Source organism: Topomyia yanbarensis, chromosome 2 (genome assembly GCF_030247195.1).
Source record: "Topomyia yanbarensis strain Yona2022 chromosome 2, ASM3024719v1, whole genome shotgun sequence".
Taxonomy (NCBI): Eukaryota; Metazoa; Arthropoda; class Insecta; order Diptera; family Culicidae; genus Topomyia; species Topomyia yanbarensis.
Window position 1 is genome coordinate 140,443,380 of NC_080671.1, and position 18,754 is coordinate 140,462,133.

The window sequence follows — 18,754 nt, forward strand, 5'->3', positions numbered from 1 at the left end:
TCAGATAAACTCACGTAACTGGTGTTCAATAACAAAATAGATTTTTTTTCAGTCATGTAATTAAAATACAGAAAAAAATGTCAACTAGTTCAGTACTTTTTTGTTAACAACAATGGTTATTCTTAAAAAAAAAGTCAATAAAAATTGGAGAAGGGGTCCAGGTCAGCCGTACGACGCACCTTAGTCGCGATGTTCTCACAAGAGCGCTGGACGACACTGGCGTCCATCTTCCAGATCCTGGTGGTCAACTGCTTCGTATCTTTGGCCTGCCAATTATTTTTTTTTACACTAGGGCACTGAGGGAGCCGAAAAAATCCTCAATGGGACGGGGCACTGGGGCAAGTTGGTCGGGTTTTTTTCTTTCGGCTCGTACGGTATCTTTTTCTGCTCAAGATACTCCAGACCTCCGGTGTCTTCTTGGCGTAATGGAGAGACACCTTGTCTAGCCAGAAGACGTACTTCCCATCCGCATGAAGCGCCTTTAAGAGCGGCAAAAGAATTTTCTAAAGACACTCCTCCTGGTGCACTTGATTGACGGCCAGACCGCTCGGTTTGAACCACGGCTTTGAAATCACTCTGTCCGATATGGTGACGTACAGCATAACCTTTTTTTCAAATTTATGCTTAAACTTATATTTTACTTTAGGAGGTGTGGCCGACTTGTCGCTGGAATAGTATAGTAGCTGTCATTTCCTGGAACGAACGCACGAACGACGTCCCACGATAGTTCTTCGTCATTCACCGGCACTGCGATTTCATGATCGCTATCTGCTCGTCCCTGTACTCTGGGGGATTGAGTCTTCTTCCGACAGATGATGTCCTCCATCTGGAGGGTTCGGTAAATCAAGGTATGGGAGCAATGATACTTTCGGCCGGCGTCACGCAAACTCGTTCCGTCCTTGTTGTCGAACAGCTTTTCGATCTTCGCCGGACGGCCGCTACCGACCTTCCACTCCACTCAGGGATGCCATTTCTAGGGAGTCGAGACAATTTACGCTCTTTACAGAAAGATATTGAAATCATTCTCATTTTTAATTGAACTCCAGTTAAATAGCATCGCTGGACCGGACACATGTGGGCCGCTTTCCAACAGGAAGGAAGTATTCCAGTAGCGAGAGAAAGTCTCGTCGAAGTAGTTCGAGAAACTCGCGAGTGTAACTTTCGACAAAAATTGCGGGTACACCATCTAAACCCAGGGAACTAGATGGTTTCAGTTTGAAATTTGCTGCAACATTGACAGCATTATCAAGGCAAATTCGATTAGATCGTCCCAATGAATGAGCTTTTCGACAGCAGCGACTATTGGTGTCAGGTGTCCAGCAGAATTTGAAAATTTGTCGGAGAATAGTTGGCAAATTTTGCTAGCAGCTGTTTTCATGTTCACAGGATTTTATAACAAGCCGCACAGCAATAAGCACACCACCAATCGACGCCTTATGGCTGTTGAGGGGTTTGTGATCACAGCGATAGACATCCAATGCTGCACTAGACACCTGGCAAGACAGAAGTACAGTTGTCCAGCCAAAGTCTCGGTCAAGGCGATGACAGAACAGCATGTCGTAGTCACGAGCGAATAGCTGTCGCTGATGAATTGAGCCCACCGACGTTCTGGTAGTAACACTCGATGCTTTTAGAGGATGGATCAGGCTAGGCTGGAGTACCATCGACTGTAAGTAGTAAGGACAGATTGAGAGGTTCTTATACCGATTGTGGCAGGAGAATCGAGGCATCCCATATCAGCTACGGTGGCAGCTTGCGAGGAACTATATGTTGAGCTAGAAGCACTAAAAATAAATAAATACATACTTGCCGAGAATTGCGGCTTGGACGACCCCTTCTCCGCTTACGTACACAGAGCTGAGACGATTGTTGAAAGCTGCCGGCAAAGACTCGACTGTAGCGGGGGTATCCAGGACTTCCATAATATCAACTGCTTTACATCCGAGTATGCGCCGGATATCGTCACACCTTCACAAAATTGGTGTAGCTTGGTATAGTGGCATGGCTAATCGCTGCGGAGTCTTCGACAGGGTCGTTGATGAACCGGGTTCAGTGGAGGGAAACAGATCGGCGGGCACCATATGTTCTGAATCTAAATTATGAGCTGTTTTGCGGTATTTTGTGTGAACCACGACTTTAAAGGATATGAAGTTCAAAGTACTGACTTCAAATTCTATTTTTCATCAGCTGGATAACTTTTGTATATTCGCACTTTAGTGTTTTGGTTATCGTATGACCGTCTCCTTGCTAACGCTAGGATGAAGGCGAGAAAGTTACACCCAAAGCAAGCGTTGGAAGTGGCACCGTAACAATTCTGCTAGTAAGAACTTGTTTTCGATCAACAACCAGAATGTTGCTCGGATTAGGACCACCCTTGCGACGACGCTTCTGTGGTGATCGAGAAGTACCAGGTTTTGACTAGACTGGATACAGAAACCTTTCTAGTGGGGCTCGAAATTTGCTGATTTTTTTTTCGATAACGTTTCCTCAGCAATAAATAAACCCAATGGGAAGAATTGTTTTCCGCACTGCATGTGCACATTTTTACAAAAGCCCATCCATTCGATAAAGTCTCCGTCCGATTTGATGGTCTTGACACAGTGATCGTATGCAGTTGCCATAGTGCGCGCACATCTGATAATGCTGACAATCAGATGTAGATGGCGCAGCAGTTGGCGAAAAATTTGATGGTTAAGTGGCAGAAATTCGATTGTGTCCTTTGCTGGTTGTTTTACAGCACAAAAACGAGCAGAAAACACTCTCCTATATGAACAGCATGAATAAAATTTCCGGCCGATTAGTGCAAAACACAACGAATTAAACTTCACAAAATGCGAAAAGTATTAGAAATAGCAGGAGTGATAAAAACAACCAACGAGTCGGTACCAATACACTGAACCAACAAAAATTTAAATGTTGAACATCCTACTCATTGTACCATCACCGCAATAAACACTAACTAGTAGATGCTGGTTTACCGATGAAACAGCTGCTTAAAAAACGCGGGAAATTCCCGATGCAAACCAATCTCTTCAAAGTTATTTTATTTATCAGTTCATATGATACAAGTACGTACAACGCATTCTGCACAACCGGCGTCAGCCGGGCGCCCAAGTATCAACTTTCACTGTCGAAAGGCCATTTAAGCTGCTAACTTCGGTCGGCGCTCGACCTTCGCTCATCTTGTTTAGCCGAAGAAACGTAGCGAACAGAGCGCAGCATGATTTCAGCATCCGCACGGCCCATCACAAAACACGCGGTCAGTTCATGGCTATGGTCAATTTGTAGCACATTATAAAACCGATTGCCAATAATGAATGTACCGTACAATCCATGTGGGAATCACTTTCTTATCAATATTTGCATACGTGAACAAACAGCAACATTCAGAGCGCGATCGAGTAAAAGGGCGTTTTTGATGTTGTGTTCGATGCTGCGAAACAGCTGATCAAATTGTTCGTTTGTCATTTCCGTTTTCCTTCCATATTTGCAGATACTATCGCGTAGAAATTTGCTGATAACGAACGATCGACAATGTTGCGTAATTTTGTACTAGGAATGTTGCACATTTCGCGACTCTGGAGCTCGAGGGCAATGTTATATAAAAGGTATTTGTTTCAGTGCGTCATCCGAATACGCCGATTTATGTGCTAACCTTCAAAGCATACCCCAAATAGAACCGGTCTCATCCAACGGGAGAGGGTCCCAGCTTAAAAATGTACAGGTATAAAATCCGATGGCAATTCTACTGCAACAATATACAACTTCAACAGTTCATTTTGTAAACATCTGCAGAACAACCACGATTAGCAACAATGAAAGTAAGTATATCGACTTTTGTTTAGAACTATCAACATCTAGAACAAAAAAAAAACTAATCATGAAATCATTCAGTTCTCAGCCGTCCTCGCGATAGTGATAGTCTGCGCTAACTTTGCCGCCAGTGAACCAACTCTGATTGCCGCGACACTGGCGAAGAAGTACCTATTCCATAAGTTTATTGGCGGAAAGTCACTACCAGTAATTCAACTGCCAAAATTGCCTTTGCCATCGCTACCCAGCCTGACGCTGCCCTACCCGTTCTCAGCCCTTTGGCCTGTACCAGCGCCAAAGCCAGCTCCAGTCCACCCGGGACCAACCGTCGTTTATTATGCCCTGCCCACTGAAGAGTACGCGAACATTCATCCGATCCCGGAAGGCGAAAAGGACGTACCGAACCACCAGATCGGTTCCGATGCCAGTGCCCAAGCACACGCCAGCGATTCTGGGTCGATAGATTTGCGCAACGGTCCGATCTACGTTGCGGAAACCCCTGCCGTTAGACATGTGGCTCCCCTGCCGGAAGGATACACGAGTTCGGTGCTATCTCAGAATCTACAACCATTGCCACCGCTGTAAATGTGCGCCGGAAATGTGTGGTAAGATTAGTAACCAAAACAACTGAGTTAGATAAATTTTAGCAAATTATAAGCAAAAATGTACAAAATAAAAATCAATTTTATTAATTTGTTTTTGTCAACTTTGCTTTGTATGACTAAGTAGAACAAACCGTACAGTTTTATATTGTCAGTCTAAAACCATTAAAAAGCAGTACATTTCAATAACAAGCAACAAGGTTTAGCCCAAACGTGCCTGTGGATATTTGGGTGGGGAAGCGGTGAAAAGCGTTGAAATTTAAACAACTCCCACCTCTCACCAGCCTCTCACAAAATCAGTGATAAATATCCTGTTACCCGTGCTATCGATTGGCTTGGCAACCGATGGAAGGACGCTCTCGAGCGTTGGTCGCGTGGAAATTGACAACAAACATCAACACGAGAGAACCATAAAATCGGCTGATCAGAAGAAAAGTGATTATTCTCGTGTACATACCCCAAGTACTGGTATGTGTTTGTGTTTGAAGGACGGATATTTTGGATATGAAGAAGACGACAGACAAAACAATGAGCTGTCAATATTCTCTCACCGTGGGTGAATTTTTCCGCGGCGATTCGAAACAAGTGAGATGCCGGGCAGTGAATGAACGGAGACTTTTCACACTCACTGCTCACTTGCTGCACAAGGATGAGCAAAAAAATAGCCTACTTCTTCGATACGCACAAAATGATTCATTTCATGTACGATGCATAATTATTTAGAGCATACCACGGGGGGAGTACGTTATCCTGCTCCCTGTGGGAAGTGTAGTCAAACAATTACCATTTTTCATCGGAGTCATGCTACATTACTCACTTGTTCTTCCTGGGAATTTCAGCGAGGGTTGTTGCTACTGCTGGACTTGCGCCCGAGTGAACGTGTGTGTTGGTCTGCTGTTAGAAGATTGCGAGAAATGGCCTCCTATAGAACGCTTTTCGTGGGTTGATTCCCGTGTCAGTGATCTTGGCCGACCAACGCAATCACTATGTACCGCTTCAACGACTGTTAAGCCAAGTCCTCTCGATATCACCAAACACGTAAATTGCCACTACCCTTCACACTTTGATTCTACACTAAACACTGAATGGAGAGCCAGAATTCGTTTCGGTAGCGTCTGCTAAAGTGACAAAAATTTCACTCTTTCTTCTCGCTTCTGGTTTCTTCCTTCATTGGTTGCAGCAGGCACGTACACTAGTCCACAACTGACGAATCGAATGAGTAAACTGATTTTCTGAACGACGGTGCCCGGTTGTGTCAGGCGGTGTGAGCAGGATGCCAGCCAACTATGACGTCACAAACATCCTCCTACAAACACAGCACCGGATCGAACATATTCCTCGACTCTATTTGGCTAATGGTATTAGTGCGATTCGAGAGTTCCGTTTATCGGTGATTCTCACAACTCCATCCAATCCAGCAGCAACCGCACTAGGCGAAATTATCAACCCTTTTGGCGTCGGGAAGTCTGGGTTTAATTTTCCACTATAAAACACAGCAATTCACACTAACTAACACTCACACAATGTGGTCTACCGTTAATTTTAGTAATTTATTTAGATTTCGAAGGGATTTTCACTTTTTTAACACGATTCCGAGGCGAATTTCGGGAGACCAATCACGGTTGTTTATGTAGAAGTAGAACAAGTTTGAGAGGAGATGCGACAACCGCGAGAGGTATTTCGAAATTCGAAAGAGAAATGAACTTTCGATCTTGCGTGAGCGCTCTCTCACGGGAAATGAGCGAGTCATTTTAGGGTGCACCAAAATTCAAACGAAATATTAAATGTAACATTCAAACTCAATAAACTAGAAAAGGGACATTATTCTCTCTAGCATTGCAAAACAAATAAACAACTTCTAGAAGCTATTATGTATAATAAAATGTTGATCAAGTACAATAAATATAAACATGGAACAATCAAACCGAACTTTCGCTTCAACTGTGCGAGACTTTATCCCATCGCCAGACGGTTCCATCATCGCACACGCATATCAAAATGTCTCCGGTTCTCGAAAACGAAGTCTGCCTGATCGCGGTTGTACACTTGGGGTGAAACAACTGACTGCATCTAGGATGCACGGGATCCTCCGTGTCCAGCTCCCAGATGTAAGTCTTTCCACTTTGGTTCCCCAGCGCAAGATATTTCTGCCAGTAGTCAAGTGAGAAACGTATGAACCAGATGTCACACTCCTTGTACTCGAGAGTACTCAGGACTGTAGTGGAAGTCTCATTGTTTTTGTGCTCGTTGTTTCCGGGCTTCCAGCATACGATGGAATTTTCACACGATTTCGACAGGACACAATCACCGACCCATCTAACACAATCGACATAGTTGCGGTGAATGTCTCTGGTCGAAAACACCGGGAAATGTTCATTAACCGAGGGGAATCGATACACAGCTTTGGAAGCGTTGAAAGTGAAACTACTCCGAATAGCATCCTTCATTGTGTCCGTATCTAAACGCCACATCTTGAGCGAATGATCCATCCCACAAGACATGATTCTATCGCCCAAAATGTCGAAATCAGCACTCAATACCTCATCCCTGTGGCCTTCTACGCCACCAAACAGGGCTATGCAAACGTCCGTCTTTGTGTTCCATAAACGAAGCGAGTGGTCTTTGCTAGCCGAAAGTAGTAAATAGTTCTCTCTGGGATGAAATTTAACCTCGTTGATGGCGTGACCATGACCAATGTAGTGCTTGTACGTGTTTAACGTTGCGGGGCTGAAAACACGAATCACCCCACGCAGACCAGCTGCAGCGAGAATTGGCCGACCAGTTTCAGTCTCGTGAGACCACGCACACGTATAGAATATTTCATCCACCTGTAAATTAATAAACCTATAGAAGTTAAAATTGAAGGGAAAATGAGTCCCACTTACGTCAGGATCCGAATAGCACTGCAACAGCTTGATGCCACCATTTTCCAGGCACTGATAGATTGTGACCCGATTGCTGCCAACTGCGGCAAACACTGGCAGTTCACCTTTCTTCAGATTATGATTAAATTGGCAACCAAATAACGGCTGCCCGTGATCCTCTTTCACGTAACATCTAAAAAAAATTCAAAACTATCATTTTTGTTTACATCCGAACCAACTTCAAAATACGTACGAAAATTTGAATAGCGGCTTCACTACCTTCGGGAGTTTTTTCCTTTGTCGGCGGCGCTTCTTACGATTTGGGTGGTTTTCGCTACCGTTGGAGGTGTTATCGGTGCAGGTACTTCCTATGCTGGAAGTTTCGTGCTACAAAGAAACAAAGCCATTTAGGCGTCCTTTTTTGTTGGTTATCGATCCAGTTCCCTTACCGCATCTTCTTCCTCTTCCTCGTCGGAAGGTTCCTGGTGTGGCTGGTTAGTCGGTTCCTCTTTTGCACCAAGCTTCATAACGGTACTAATAAAATTGAAGAACGAAATAGCTAAGAATTGTCGCGTTTTAAAAGAGCACGGGGATTTAAGAGATTTGATACAGAAACTAGTAGATTAATCTTGCGCTATTTTTGGTACAAAATAAATCAAGAGTACTTATTCAAAAGGTCCTAAGTGACATTGAGCTCGAACTGAGAAAAACGAGGCTGAAGTTTCATGGACCTAAAACAAATCCCTATTAAAGAACAAATATGCATTTTGATGGAACAATTATGCCAATATAGTCTAAGGACTATGCTCTTTAGGTAAATAATGCAAAAAATATGAAATGTTTAGTGCTAATGTAGTTTTTAAGCGCTTTAGAATGATGCGTCCTTTTGAAAATTATAGGACCTTTCACATAGGTCTTCTTTTCGGGCCCAAGAATCATACGACGCTGCACATACGGCTTTTTTCAGCAAAGGTAGCTCTTACGACGAATATTGAATTTCTTCAAAGTTTTCGACAAAATGAGCACCGGAATACGAATGTTCTTCATTACTATGGTAAATAGTTGCACTGGATTTAACAGAAGTCTTGCAGAAAAAAATGCGAGAAACTTTAGTTTATATTAACAAATCATTGGCTGGAAGTGGTTAAAACCAACGAATGGCATGTTACTTTAGAATAACTAAGCTTTCCAATTATCATTTAATTATTATACTTATTAAATTTAACTTCGAAAATAAGTCGCATGAACAGAAGAAAATAATTTCTTTTATTTTGATGCTTAGGACGTTTTTACTAGGTACCTATGTGCAGTGGGGAAAACATGGAATGAAATGAATCTTGCGTCGTTTTTGCATGGCGCCTATGAACAGTTGCAGAGGTTTTGAAATATTTCGCGCATAGGTCCTTTCATTTTAAAAGGTCTCAAGTGCAAAATTTCAAAATATGATCATGAAAACTTTGCGACTTTTTATATAATGCTTGTTATTTTGATAAATACTGTGTATAATGAATCCTGGTTTTCGGTATTCGTTAGCTATGTTGTAATCACATGCTGTGCTGCAAATAACTCAGTTTGTTTACATTTGTCACTAAGGTCCATTTGAATCAGCACTCTTGAAATACGAATCGAAGAAGCGGCAAATTTGACAGTTCACTAGCAGAGCTGATCGATATTTATTTAAATGTCATGAGCATTGTTGCCAGAGTGAATAGAGAAACGTAGAAAGATTTAGAAATTGAATCGGTTCGCGATCTACTACCCGAATGGAAATGTATAATAACAAAGCGACAGGTACAGTAATTTTACAATATTTAACAATAAAGTCTAACGTTTCGCTATAATACAAAAACAATAAACGTTTCTACAGCAAATTTTATCGTAAAATCGACTTTTACTCAAAAAGGTGGTGGTTATGTACCTTCACATTAAAAAAATCGACTTTTTTCATCCATTCCATTAGCTCAGAAACAGTAACATTTACAGCCAATTTTTTCACTAGATGAAAACGGGGTTTCCCCGAAAACTAGTTTTCGGGTTGCTGGTGGCCAATTAGCCGCAAACCGGTTTTTAACGAAAACCGGTTTTCATCCAAGTGAAGAAATTGGCCGTTGATGTGAATTTACTGTAATAACCATAATATCTACTGTTTTACGGTTGTTTGTAGGGTGAACGCTATTGTAGATTTCTATCCGCGTACCCACAGAAAAGCCCAAAAATGGCTTCAAAATCGCTCAATACGGGTCCAACAATGGACGTCTGTTGAAAGGTTATTTGAACGTCGTCCACCTATCATGTTTCATTGTACGATTTTGACACCAACCGTTCTCAGTTAAACTCAAAGACGCCCTCTAAGAACGGTTGGTTTCAAAATCGTCCAATGAAGGACGTTCGTTGAACCAACGTTGGACGTCGTCCAAAAAAGCGTTCAACAGAGGTCCATCGTTGGACCCTAGGGGCAGATCACTCTAGAAGTGTATAACAAATTTGCATCAAATTAGAAAAAATGCATTTAATTTCCATTTTTGCATCAACTTTGCACTCCCTCGTAGAAAAGTTTGTTTAACAAACGTCCTACGCTGATTCACTTTGTTCGATGTTTTGTTGAATGTAGGGCTAATTTTTTGTAGGGTTTTGACGTCTTTCACGCAAAGCAAAATACATTGCACGCAACGCAAAATACATTACGAATTTCTATTTTGATGGAAAGAAATGCATTTAATTTAGCTGATTTTTAAAAATGCATCACAAGTGATCTGTCCCTAGGTTGGACCCGTGTTGAACGATTTTGAAACAATTTTTTGGGTTTCTCAGTGGGCGTTAGTATAAAGGTACGCAAGCAGTGATCCAGCGAGTGAAGCTAAAATAAGTCTACTTATCGAGCAAAACAAGAATCCAGCTTTGCTACGGAGCTATCAGAGGTGGATTCTAGTTGTACTCGATTGGTTGACTTATTTTTGCTTCACTCTTTGCATAACTGTTCTTTATAAACTGTGGTTAACCCTCCGGAAGTTCGTACTCCATCTCCAGTGACAACCGATTCTCATTCATTTTCTTGTACCTCTTCTTTTTCTTTATTTCAGACAACGAGTGAAGCTGCTAGCACCTAGGCTCATTAGCCAGGAGACTAGATACAAATATCTCTGTCCCGTACCAGGAAATTAGTACCAGATGAGTGACATTAAGCTTCACAGCAAAGTTACTCCCAACGATTTATTAAATATTTTTTTAACTGAAACGGTCGGCACGGTCGTTGGTACGGTTGTCCTTGTTTCTTCCTTATTCAATGTTCAAAATAATTCGTTAATTAAATCCTTCAATAAATGAATAATTTGATTGCCGTATAATTTGACTCATCTGTCCGATTCCGACATCGCGCAACAATTTTCAAAAAATAAAAATCATTCGACAAGGACGATTGTAAAAAAAACAACTGTTCTCGTTGAGAATAGTCATCAGAAATCAATCTACCGACTGCGCCGTTGTAGTGTCCGAGATCTACATAATTTTGTACGCTGGATGGTTGGCCTGCCGGCGTTTCAATGATTGTGTTACATATGTGCTACCGACATTAAGATTGATATGAAAAATTGTAGGTGAACGTCTGCCATTTGCAAGGATCCCTACATGTGTTGGCCGTGTATGTGTAGAATTAGCTAGATAAGGCTTGAAATGCTAAAATGCAATTCTTTCCAATAATTCAATATTTACTGTGCATAGTTAGTTATTCGGTGACTGTGGCGTTTTGTTAGAAGTTTTGCCAATTTCATTAAAAATGATTGTTTTCGTATACAGTGATACTATAGTAGTAAAGTGTAAGTCATCCTAGAAATAAATGCTAACAGAATGAAATTGGAAGAATTTTCGACAAAATTAGGGTCCTACACACTTAATTTAGATTACTGGGTACAGTAAAATTTTACTGAGTTTTTGAACAGCAAACCGTTCGGTAATCAATTCAGTAAAACAATTCGGTGACCGAACTCTCCGCAATCCGTTCTATCCAAACGTCAAAAAATACTGGTCAGTCAGTAGTTTCCTCTGAAAATGGCGATTTGACAGATGATTTGCTGTACCTGTTTTGTAAGTTGTTGACGATGTTCGGTAATGTTGGTACAATTTCGCCGAACAATCAGTCAGTTTTTTACTGGATAATGTTTATGTACCGAAAAAAAACAGAAGTGCTGATAAATTCAGTGAAAAATATTGCGAGTTTCAGCAAATTATTCGGAAAATTACTGAAAATCGTTAAAAAATGAAAACTTTACCGCAATTTTTTAAATAATTTGCTGACAGCTCCGTAAAAATATCACTTTACTGTGATAGTCGTCAAAAGAAATTACCGAACAACTTTTGGCTGGCTTAGTGTGTATCTTCGCTTTATTTTCGTTTTCCTGATGAAACGATATGCAAAGTACAACTAAATAACTAGTATACATTATGAGCATAAAATCGAAATGTGCATCCAAAGAATAAACATGGTTTATGCCGAGGGGCAAGCACTGGCAAGTTTGAGTGCGTTGCATTGAAAATACCAACGTATTTTGAATGTAATTTATGAAACTATTTGAAAATATTTCTGTTCTAATTAATAAGAACAAACCAACCAAACTGTAACGAAGCCTGTAAGCAAGTGGTGAAAATAAGTATGGCGTCCGGGATCGCAAAAAGCGCAAATGTTTACATCACTAATCAATCAGAATGAAGTATGGGACCACGTGAAAAGAGATTATAACTATTAGAAGTCGCATGTCGCTGTTAACACTGATAATTTATCATCTCGCTGTTACATATGCTAGGCCCATTAGTTTGACACATATTGCCCCGGGTACACACATGTCAAAGTAACGGGATACAATATGCTAGAGCGAGACCCCACGTTTCAGTCCGTGAATACTAGCGCTATGCTCCCTCTAGTAGTATTAATCTCTTTTGACCACGTGTTGTTGGTTTCTCCTTCATTTCTTCTTGTTTGCTCGAAAAAAGTGACAGTCGACGTACACATAGAAAAAAGATTTAGACACCTGTATGTAGGGAATGAGACAGAGCGCGATTGAAAATATGAAAATGAAAGATACAAAAATGTAAGGAAGAGAACGAGATGGAGAGAAAGAGAGAGCAAAAATAAAAAAATGATTCAATAGAGAGGAGAGAATAGATTGGAGACAGCAGGAATGAAATGAAATGAATAAAGCTCGCCAGTTGTGTGATTGACTTAGAACGAGTAAGTTTAGTGTCTTGTTCGTCCGGACACGACAATGGCGCAGTTCGGTAAATAAGTAAGTATATAAAAGGGACATTCGCACCGAGAAGGTATCTAATATACGAGCCCCAGAGAGGGCATTGTGGGTGTTTCCCCCGAGAGGGTATTGAAATTGTTTTCCCCTGAGAGGGTATGTGAAGTATTGCCCCCGAGAGGGTAACTGAAGTTTTCCCCCCGAGAGGGTAATTGTAGTATGGCCCCTGAGAGGGTAACTGAAGCTTTCCCCCCGAGAGGGCGATTGAAGTATGGCCCCTGAGAAGGTAACTGAAGTATTGCCTCCGAGAAGGTATTTTTAAGAACAAATCCCCTGAGAGGGTAATCGAAATATGATTGTATGTACAGCCCCAGAGAGGGTCCTGAAGTATAATGCAAATATGTGAATTTTCAGTTCGGTCTACATTTCGTACGGCAAGTTGTCTGCTGATGGTCGGCATGGTTTCGATTCGATTTTTTTTTTCACGTGTTTTACGAAAGAATCGAGAAAATTAATATTCGCAATCTCTTTGTTCCGCACGAGCTCTTGTACTTCGACTCCGCTTTTTTGAACACGAAATGTCGATTTTTTGGGCGAGGGGGACAGAAGATCGAACCAGAGATACATCACCGTATCCATAGAATGAATTCGGTTCGCCTTTTCGTCCAGGAATGTTGGCATGATGTCTGTTGTTTCTCACACGTAGTGTGCGAAAAAGAGAAAAAAATCTTTTGCGAGAATGTTTGGGCCATAGAAGTTTTCTTGAACACGAGAAAAAGAGATGGAATTCCTCTCAGTATCGCCAGGTTGATCTCGGTTTATCTCTGCGATCAGGTATGTTGGCAATAGGTTTGTTCCAGTACCAGGAGAAACTGGAAGTACTCCGGAGCAAACAGGGAGAAAATCGTTCCTGTATTATCTTCTTCTCTTTTTTCTTCTTCTGGTGGCAAACCGGAGTGAAAAGGAGCGAGAATTTTTTGCTCCGGAGCAACAGGAAGTAACTTCCATGTACTGGAACAAACCTAATGCTTCTTCGTTTTCACACATATGGTGGAAGAAAGAAAATGAACTCGCGTCGCGCGATGCTCTGCCAGTTGTCTCTCTAGGTAGGCATGTTGGCATGGTTTCTGTTTTATTCCCACACGTGGTGCGCGGAAAAGAGAATACAAATGAATTCGCTATGTATATTTTATTTTATGAAGATGCTTGCTTGGGCTTCGGCACTGGTTCGATTGCACATGTGGGGTCTTTGGAACAAAAAAATGTGAGAGAAATCACGTTGCCTCTCAGTACCACGAGACTAAATTTATGTTGCATCCACGGGCAGGCATGTTGGCATTGTATAGTTTCTGTTTTGTTTTCTTTATACTCTACCATTTCTTTTGGTACTGTAACACCCTTCGGTTATATTGAACATGCTGAGCGTTGGTTTTCGAAGTAAGAAAAATGAGAGCGTTGCCTTTCAGTATCGCGAGAATGAATTCGGGTGCCTCTCTGGGCAAGCATGCTGATATTTCTGTTTCTTCCACACAAGTGATGTGCAGTAGAAGAAAAAAAATGCATTCGCTATCGCCATTCCATTTTAACAAGTATAGTTAATTGTGCTTAGGCACAGGGTCACTTGATCGCCTGGTATCGTCAGAGTCTCTGTATCGAGAGAGCGCGTGGTCGTTGGCATATGTACGGTAGTTTTGGGCATATATGCTGTACGGATGAAGGGAGAAAACATGAGCTCGCTATCGCTATCACGTCATGATGCATAGGCTATCGGTGCCGGAACGTTTGTACACGCCATGACCAGTGTATCCACAAGTACAGATTTATCTGCTAAAGGACAGATTTTTCAAATTTTATTGGTACAGATTCTGTACGGCACAGATTACAGAATTTTGTGAAAAAGTACAGAATGGTACAGATCTCGGGAGCTGAAAGTGTAAAATGAAATTTTTGTTCGACATACCTAACTATAAGCAAATACAAATATGTTAATACGGAATGCTCTGATGATTTTTCGAGGACACATTTTATAACCCAGGTACACCAATAAAGGTACACTGTCAGAGTGACAGTGTACTTTGATGACATTTTGCTAAAACTGGCAGCGCTGAACACTAAAAACTCTTCGTTGCTATAGACATTGTTTATTATTCAGAAAACTGGAAAAGAACCAAAAGGAATATTCGAATTTGTTTAAAAATAGTGAGAGAAACTTAATTATGGTGATTAATGCTGTGATTACAGCCGCCCAAACATTCATACAACAGTGCAAGTCACAAAGAGCGTGCATGAAACGATCGCCTCGTAGAACCGGGATGTCAAGGCGCAGATTTCCTATTTTCCGCAACTGCAGGTACAAATATACAACTACGAAACAATCGCATTCCTCAACAGTATACCACCGACCTGCTGAAAATTTGCCTTGTAGATGCCATCGAACTCAACATTCTTTTCGGAACTGCGTATACCATAAGTATTGGCTGACGCAAAAGATAGTTGTATACAATGGATAGTTTTTAAGCATCCCTGAGCTGCCTAAAATCGCAAGTCAGATGAAGACAAGTCAGGAAATCTTCGGCTTGTCAGTCGAATGAAACTGCCTCCACTGGTAGAAAGTTGCGAGGTGATGTGGCCTACCAAACAAGAAATAGATTTGATACTCCCATCGTACGAGGAAGATTTGCTTTCACTAGGCGCGTTGCTGGGAAAGCATTTAGTACTACTACTCGAAGAAGTCCCGGAGAATATGATGAAAGTAAGTTCATTATTCGATTTATTATTCAATTAGAATCCTTTCTGAACACGTTTTCATCAACAGCTGCAAACGTCTTTTATTGCCTGCTGTTATGAATCGACGGCCTTTATTCTATCCGAGCAGATCGGCGAGATTCAGCAAGCTATACGAGATGAATATATCTGGAACCAATTGATGGTTCGATCAGATAGCAAATTGACGGTATCTGGTTTGATTACGTATTACAGAAAAAATTAAAGGGTTGTGTACAGGACACGACCACGATGACATTAAAAATGTAGCTTTTTTCAAGAGCGTGCAAATGAATTTTATCTATTACACATATCGACTCACGTTCTTGTTCACTCGCCTGTTTTCATATGTTACAATTTGCTATATACCCTCCCCATCAAAACATAATTTATTGAAGGTCTTTTAACGGTAATCTATTAATTAATCAAGTATCTCACTAGGTGATTGGCATTATTTGGCTGATCCATCTAGTAAAAATAGGCTGGTCTGTCCAGAAAATATATTCAAAAGAAAAGTTCCATATTGAGAGCTGTGATGAGGAAGCCCACGCCCGCCAACGGAAATATACAGATTCTCCATGAAATATGAAATTTCATTTTCCATTTAAATTTTCAATAATGTACTAATGAACTTATGTAAACAATCTTAAGTTTAAGTATTTCTTGATCGATTAGTGGTGGAAAAAATGAAATTATTTGATAAATTACATTGTTATGCAACGTTCGCACTACCAGTTAAAACGGGTTTTTATGCTATCTTGGTGACATTTTTCTTGTTGCTAATTTTTAAAACGTGTTATAACTCTGTAGTGTAAACATTGTATTATTAAACCAATTCTGCATCATGCATAATTATATCTTCAGTACAGCGGTTTGTTTCATAATTTAAAACAGATTTATTTTAAAATTTAAATTAGTATACCCAACCGTTCTATTTGTTGTATACTTTAAAACGCAATTGGAACTGTGTTTTAAATACATAGGGTAGGACAGATATTCTGACTGGATAAACTGGGAAAACAATTTTAAGTCCAGTAACGCTTAAGACATGGCTTGAATTTGAATTGAAAAAGAACACCCGCTTCAACTGCTGCTGGGACGGTAAGTTCTGTTTTAAAATTTTCCGTTGTGTGCAGTACGAAACAAAAGTGTTTGAAATTAGAAAACAAAAAGTTCTGCTGGGAATGTGATTGTTTCCGATGCAATTACACTCAGATTTTTCACGCAGGGGACACAGGCCGTGTAAATGAAAACCGCGTAAATTTAAAAAAAACGAAAACCGCGTAAATTTCAAAATCCGCGTAAAAAAACCTGAGTGTACTCTCCTATATAAAATACTACGCTGCTGAACAGTGCAATAACTACAGAAGCACGTTGTCAGATGCCTTACTGATAAAAAACATATAACCGAAATATGAAACATGAAAACCAATAGGCTCTTTATCCTACGCAGCTACAAAGCGCCGTAAACATGGATTAACAAGTTACAACGCACACGCATGCATAAAAATAAATATATTTTTTTCAAACGCAACACTCTTACGCAGCACACACCGTATTGAATTAAATCCAAACCACCCCACCCACCCACTTTGCAAACCATTCTGTGACACCGTGCTGGTACCCGAAAAATCCGCACACGGCCACCGCTGCCGAAAATGCATAGCGTCTACCGCTTATTGTAGTGCCCAGACGCTGCAGTCATGATCTTACCCGTTCGACATAAGAACAAAAACTGATTCAAACGGGTACGCGTCACCTCTATTTATAAACTAACCGTATATGGTTTAGTCACTTAGGTGCGAGTGTGTGCAAATGCCAACGTTACCGAAAATCGATAGCGCTTATTGCATCGCCCGGAGACGATGTTGCTCATATGGGATAAGAGCAACAACTGATTTAAACGGACATGCGTTGCTTCTATTTATGACTTTTCGTGTTTCATTGAGCAACTAAGCTACCCTCTCTTGACGGCTGTGTTTGAGAAATCTGCCTCACGAATGGTAATTTTCCCGTTTTTCGTGAACTTTTTAATTTTACCAATTTCCAAAAGTCTACTTTTATTGGGGAGATATTAAATTATTACAAATATTTAAGTTAGGTGTTTCTGAATCGGTTGGTGTATGAATGATTAAAATCCATCTAGTAATATCGGAGTTATAAGCGTGCAAACCTTACATAGTTTCGTTACATGGGAGGTAGTTTAGATTTTAGAATGACACCTAGCCCCAGATAGTGGAGTAAGACATTTTTAATGTCAAAAGTCTACTGAAAGAAGATTGGTTCTTCCAATTTGGAGACCTCTCAAGCTTCTGGGGCTTCGTATGGGAGTTAATGGCAGTCGATTCGGTGCAAAACTTCATTGATCGAGTAATTGTAGATTTGATCGAGCATGTATGCTTCAAACTTATGCGATCTAAATCGATTCAGTTGCTCGTTAAAGGCATGATGATCCTAGAGGAATGTATCTATAAGACACGAAGCTGGTCACTGGTACACTACGAAAGAGTCTACGAAGAACTGCTGGTTAACACGTGGCGTATGTTTGAAACAGACAAAAGAAATCAACAAATATCCATTGTTCTAGTGGCCGCTCGGCTCGAATGTGTCAAAGTTATGGAAGTGGATCGAAATCACTTGCTAACGCTTGTTCAGGATTTTAAACAGTGGAGTAAAACTGACGTTTAGATGGATCTACTACTGCGGGCTTTGGAACGTTCGAAAAGCACCAACAAATCGCTGGCATTGCTAGAACAAATAATCATTTTATTGACAGTAGATCATCCCAATATCCAAGTCACGCAACTTTCGTCCGAGAAACCTGATGAGTGTAACAATAACACTGAGAAGAACTACGCACTCCTCATAATGAATGGGAACGATCTAATCGTTGGGCTCTGCATTTCCAGGTCAGTAGTAAGCTTGCTTAAGTATAGCTTAACAAGATTAACGCATTCATTGACTTCAGTATCTCGCATGCATCCTATTTTTTATCATTGATTGCCTAGGAGTAGATTTCAAGGAGAGCAGTTCGCCGGAAACTTTTATAAACATTCTTCAGCTGATGGTCAGTTTTCTTGAAAATGGCGCTCAACAGCTGGCTCAAATGCGTGAAATGGATAAACAAACGGATGTTGCATATCTTAGCTACGTAAAGTTTTTCGTAGCTTGCGTAGAACTGATCAAAGTTTTTTGTAACCGTAATTAGGAAAAACAGCAGCTTGGCGGCGGAACTGAATGTTTCACAAGATTGTATTTGGGATTCACCACAGTTGGCTTCTTTGGGGGCGGTGTCCGAAAAGTTTCAGTCATGGTGAGTGACTATATTTTTACAACGCTGTTCAATTTGATTCAGGATCGCATCTGTTTTCAGGTTGGAGCAGGAATGAAGTACTGATTTCGGCAGTAGGTGGTAAATAGTTCATAAGTTAATTTTTCTTTACCGAGTTGGTATACTCATGGACTTTAATTTTTCAAC

General features: G+C 40.8%; 3 protein-coding genes and 1 pseudogene across 3 annotated transcripts in view; 2 read left to right on the forward strand and 2 right to left on the reverse strand.

Moving 5' to 3' along the window:
* LOC131681542 (protein mothers against dpp) overlaps window positions 1-6,080 on the reverse strand; it is an 88,566-nt gene extending 82,486 nt beyond the window's left edge. Inside the window, exon 1 of the mRNA XM_058962377.1 lies at window positions 5,233-6,080. The gene's annotated coding sequence lies outside the window, so the exon portion shown is untranslated. The remainder of the gene's footprint in view (window positions 1-5,232) is intronic.
* LOC131681543 (uncharacterized) lies at window positions 3,492-4,460 on the forward strand. Its single transcript, XM_058962379.1, has 3 exons — window positions 3,492-3,608; window positions 3,664-3,821; window positions 3,895-4,460. Exons 2-3 carry the CDS (start codon window positions 3,816-3,818, stop codon window positions 4,396-4,398), a joined length of 510 nt encoding a protein of 169 aa, XP_058818362.1. The 5' UTR covers window positions 3,492-3,608; window positions 3,664-3,815; the 3' UTR covers window positions 4,399-4,460.
* Window positions 6,081-6,271: 191 nt separating the features above from the next.
* LOC131681544 (polycomb protein EED) lies at window positions 6,272-7,933 on the reverse strand. Its single transcript, XM_058962380.1, has 4 exons — window positions 7,729-7,933; window positions 7,533-7,666; window positions 7,301-7,472; window positions 6,272-7,243 (listed from the first exon to the last, which is right to left on the reverse strand). Exons 1-4 carry the CDS (start codon window positions 7,804-7,806, stop codon window positions 6,353-6,355), a joined length of 1,275 nt encoding a protein of 424 aa, XP_058818363.1. The 5' UTR covers window positions 7,807-7,933; the 3' UTR covers window positions 6,272-6,352.
* Window positions 7,934-12,784: 4,851 nt separating this feature from the next.
* On the forward strand, window positions 12,785-18,665 carry LOC131679819 (uncharacterized; annotated as a pseudogene).
* Window positions 18,666-18,754: the final 89 nt, after the last annotated feature.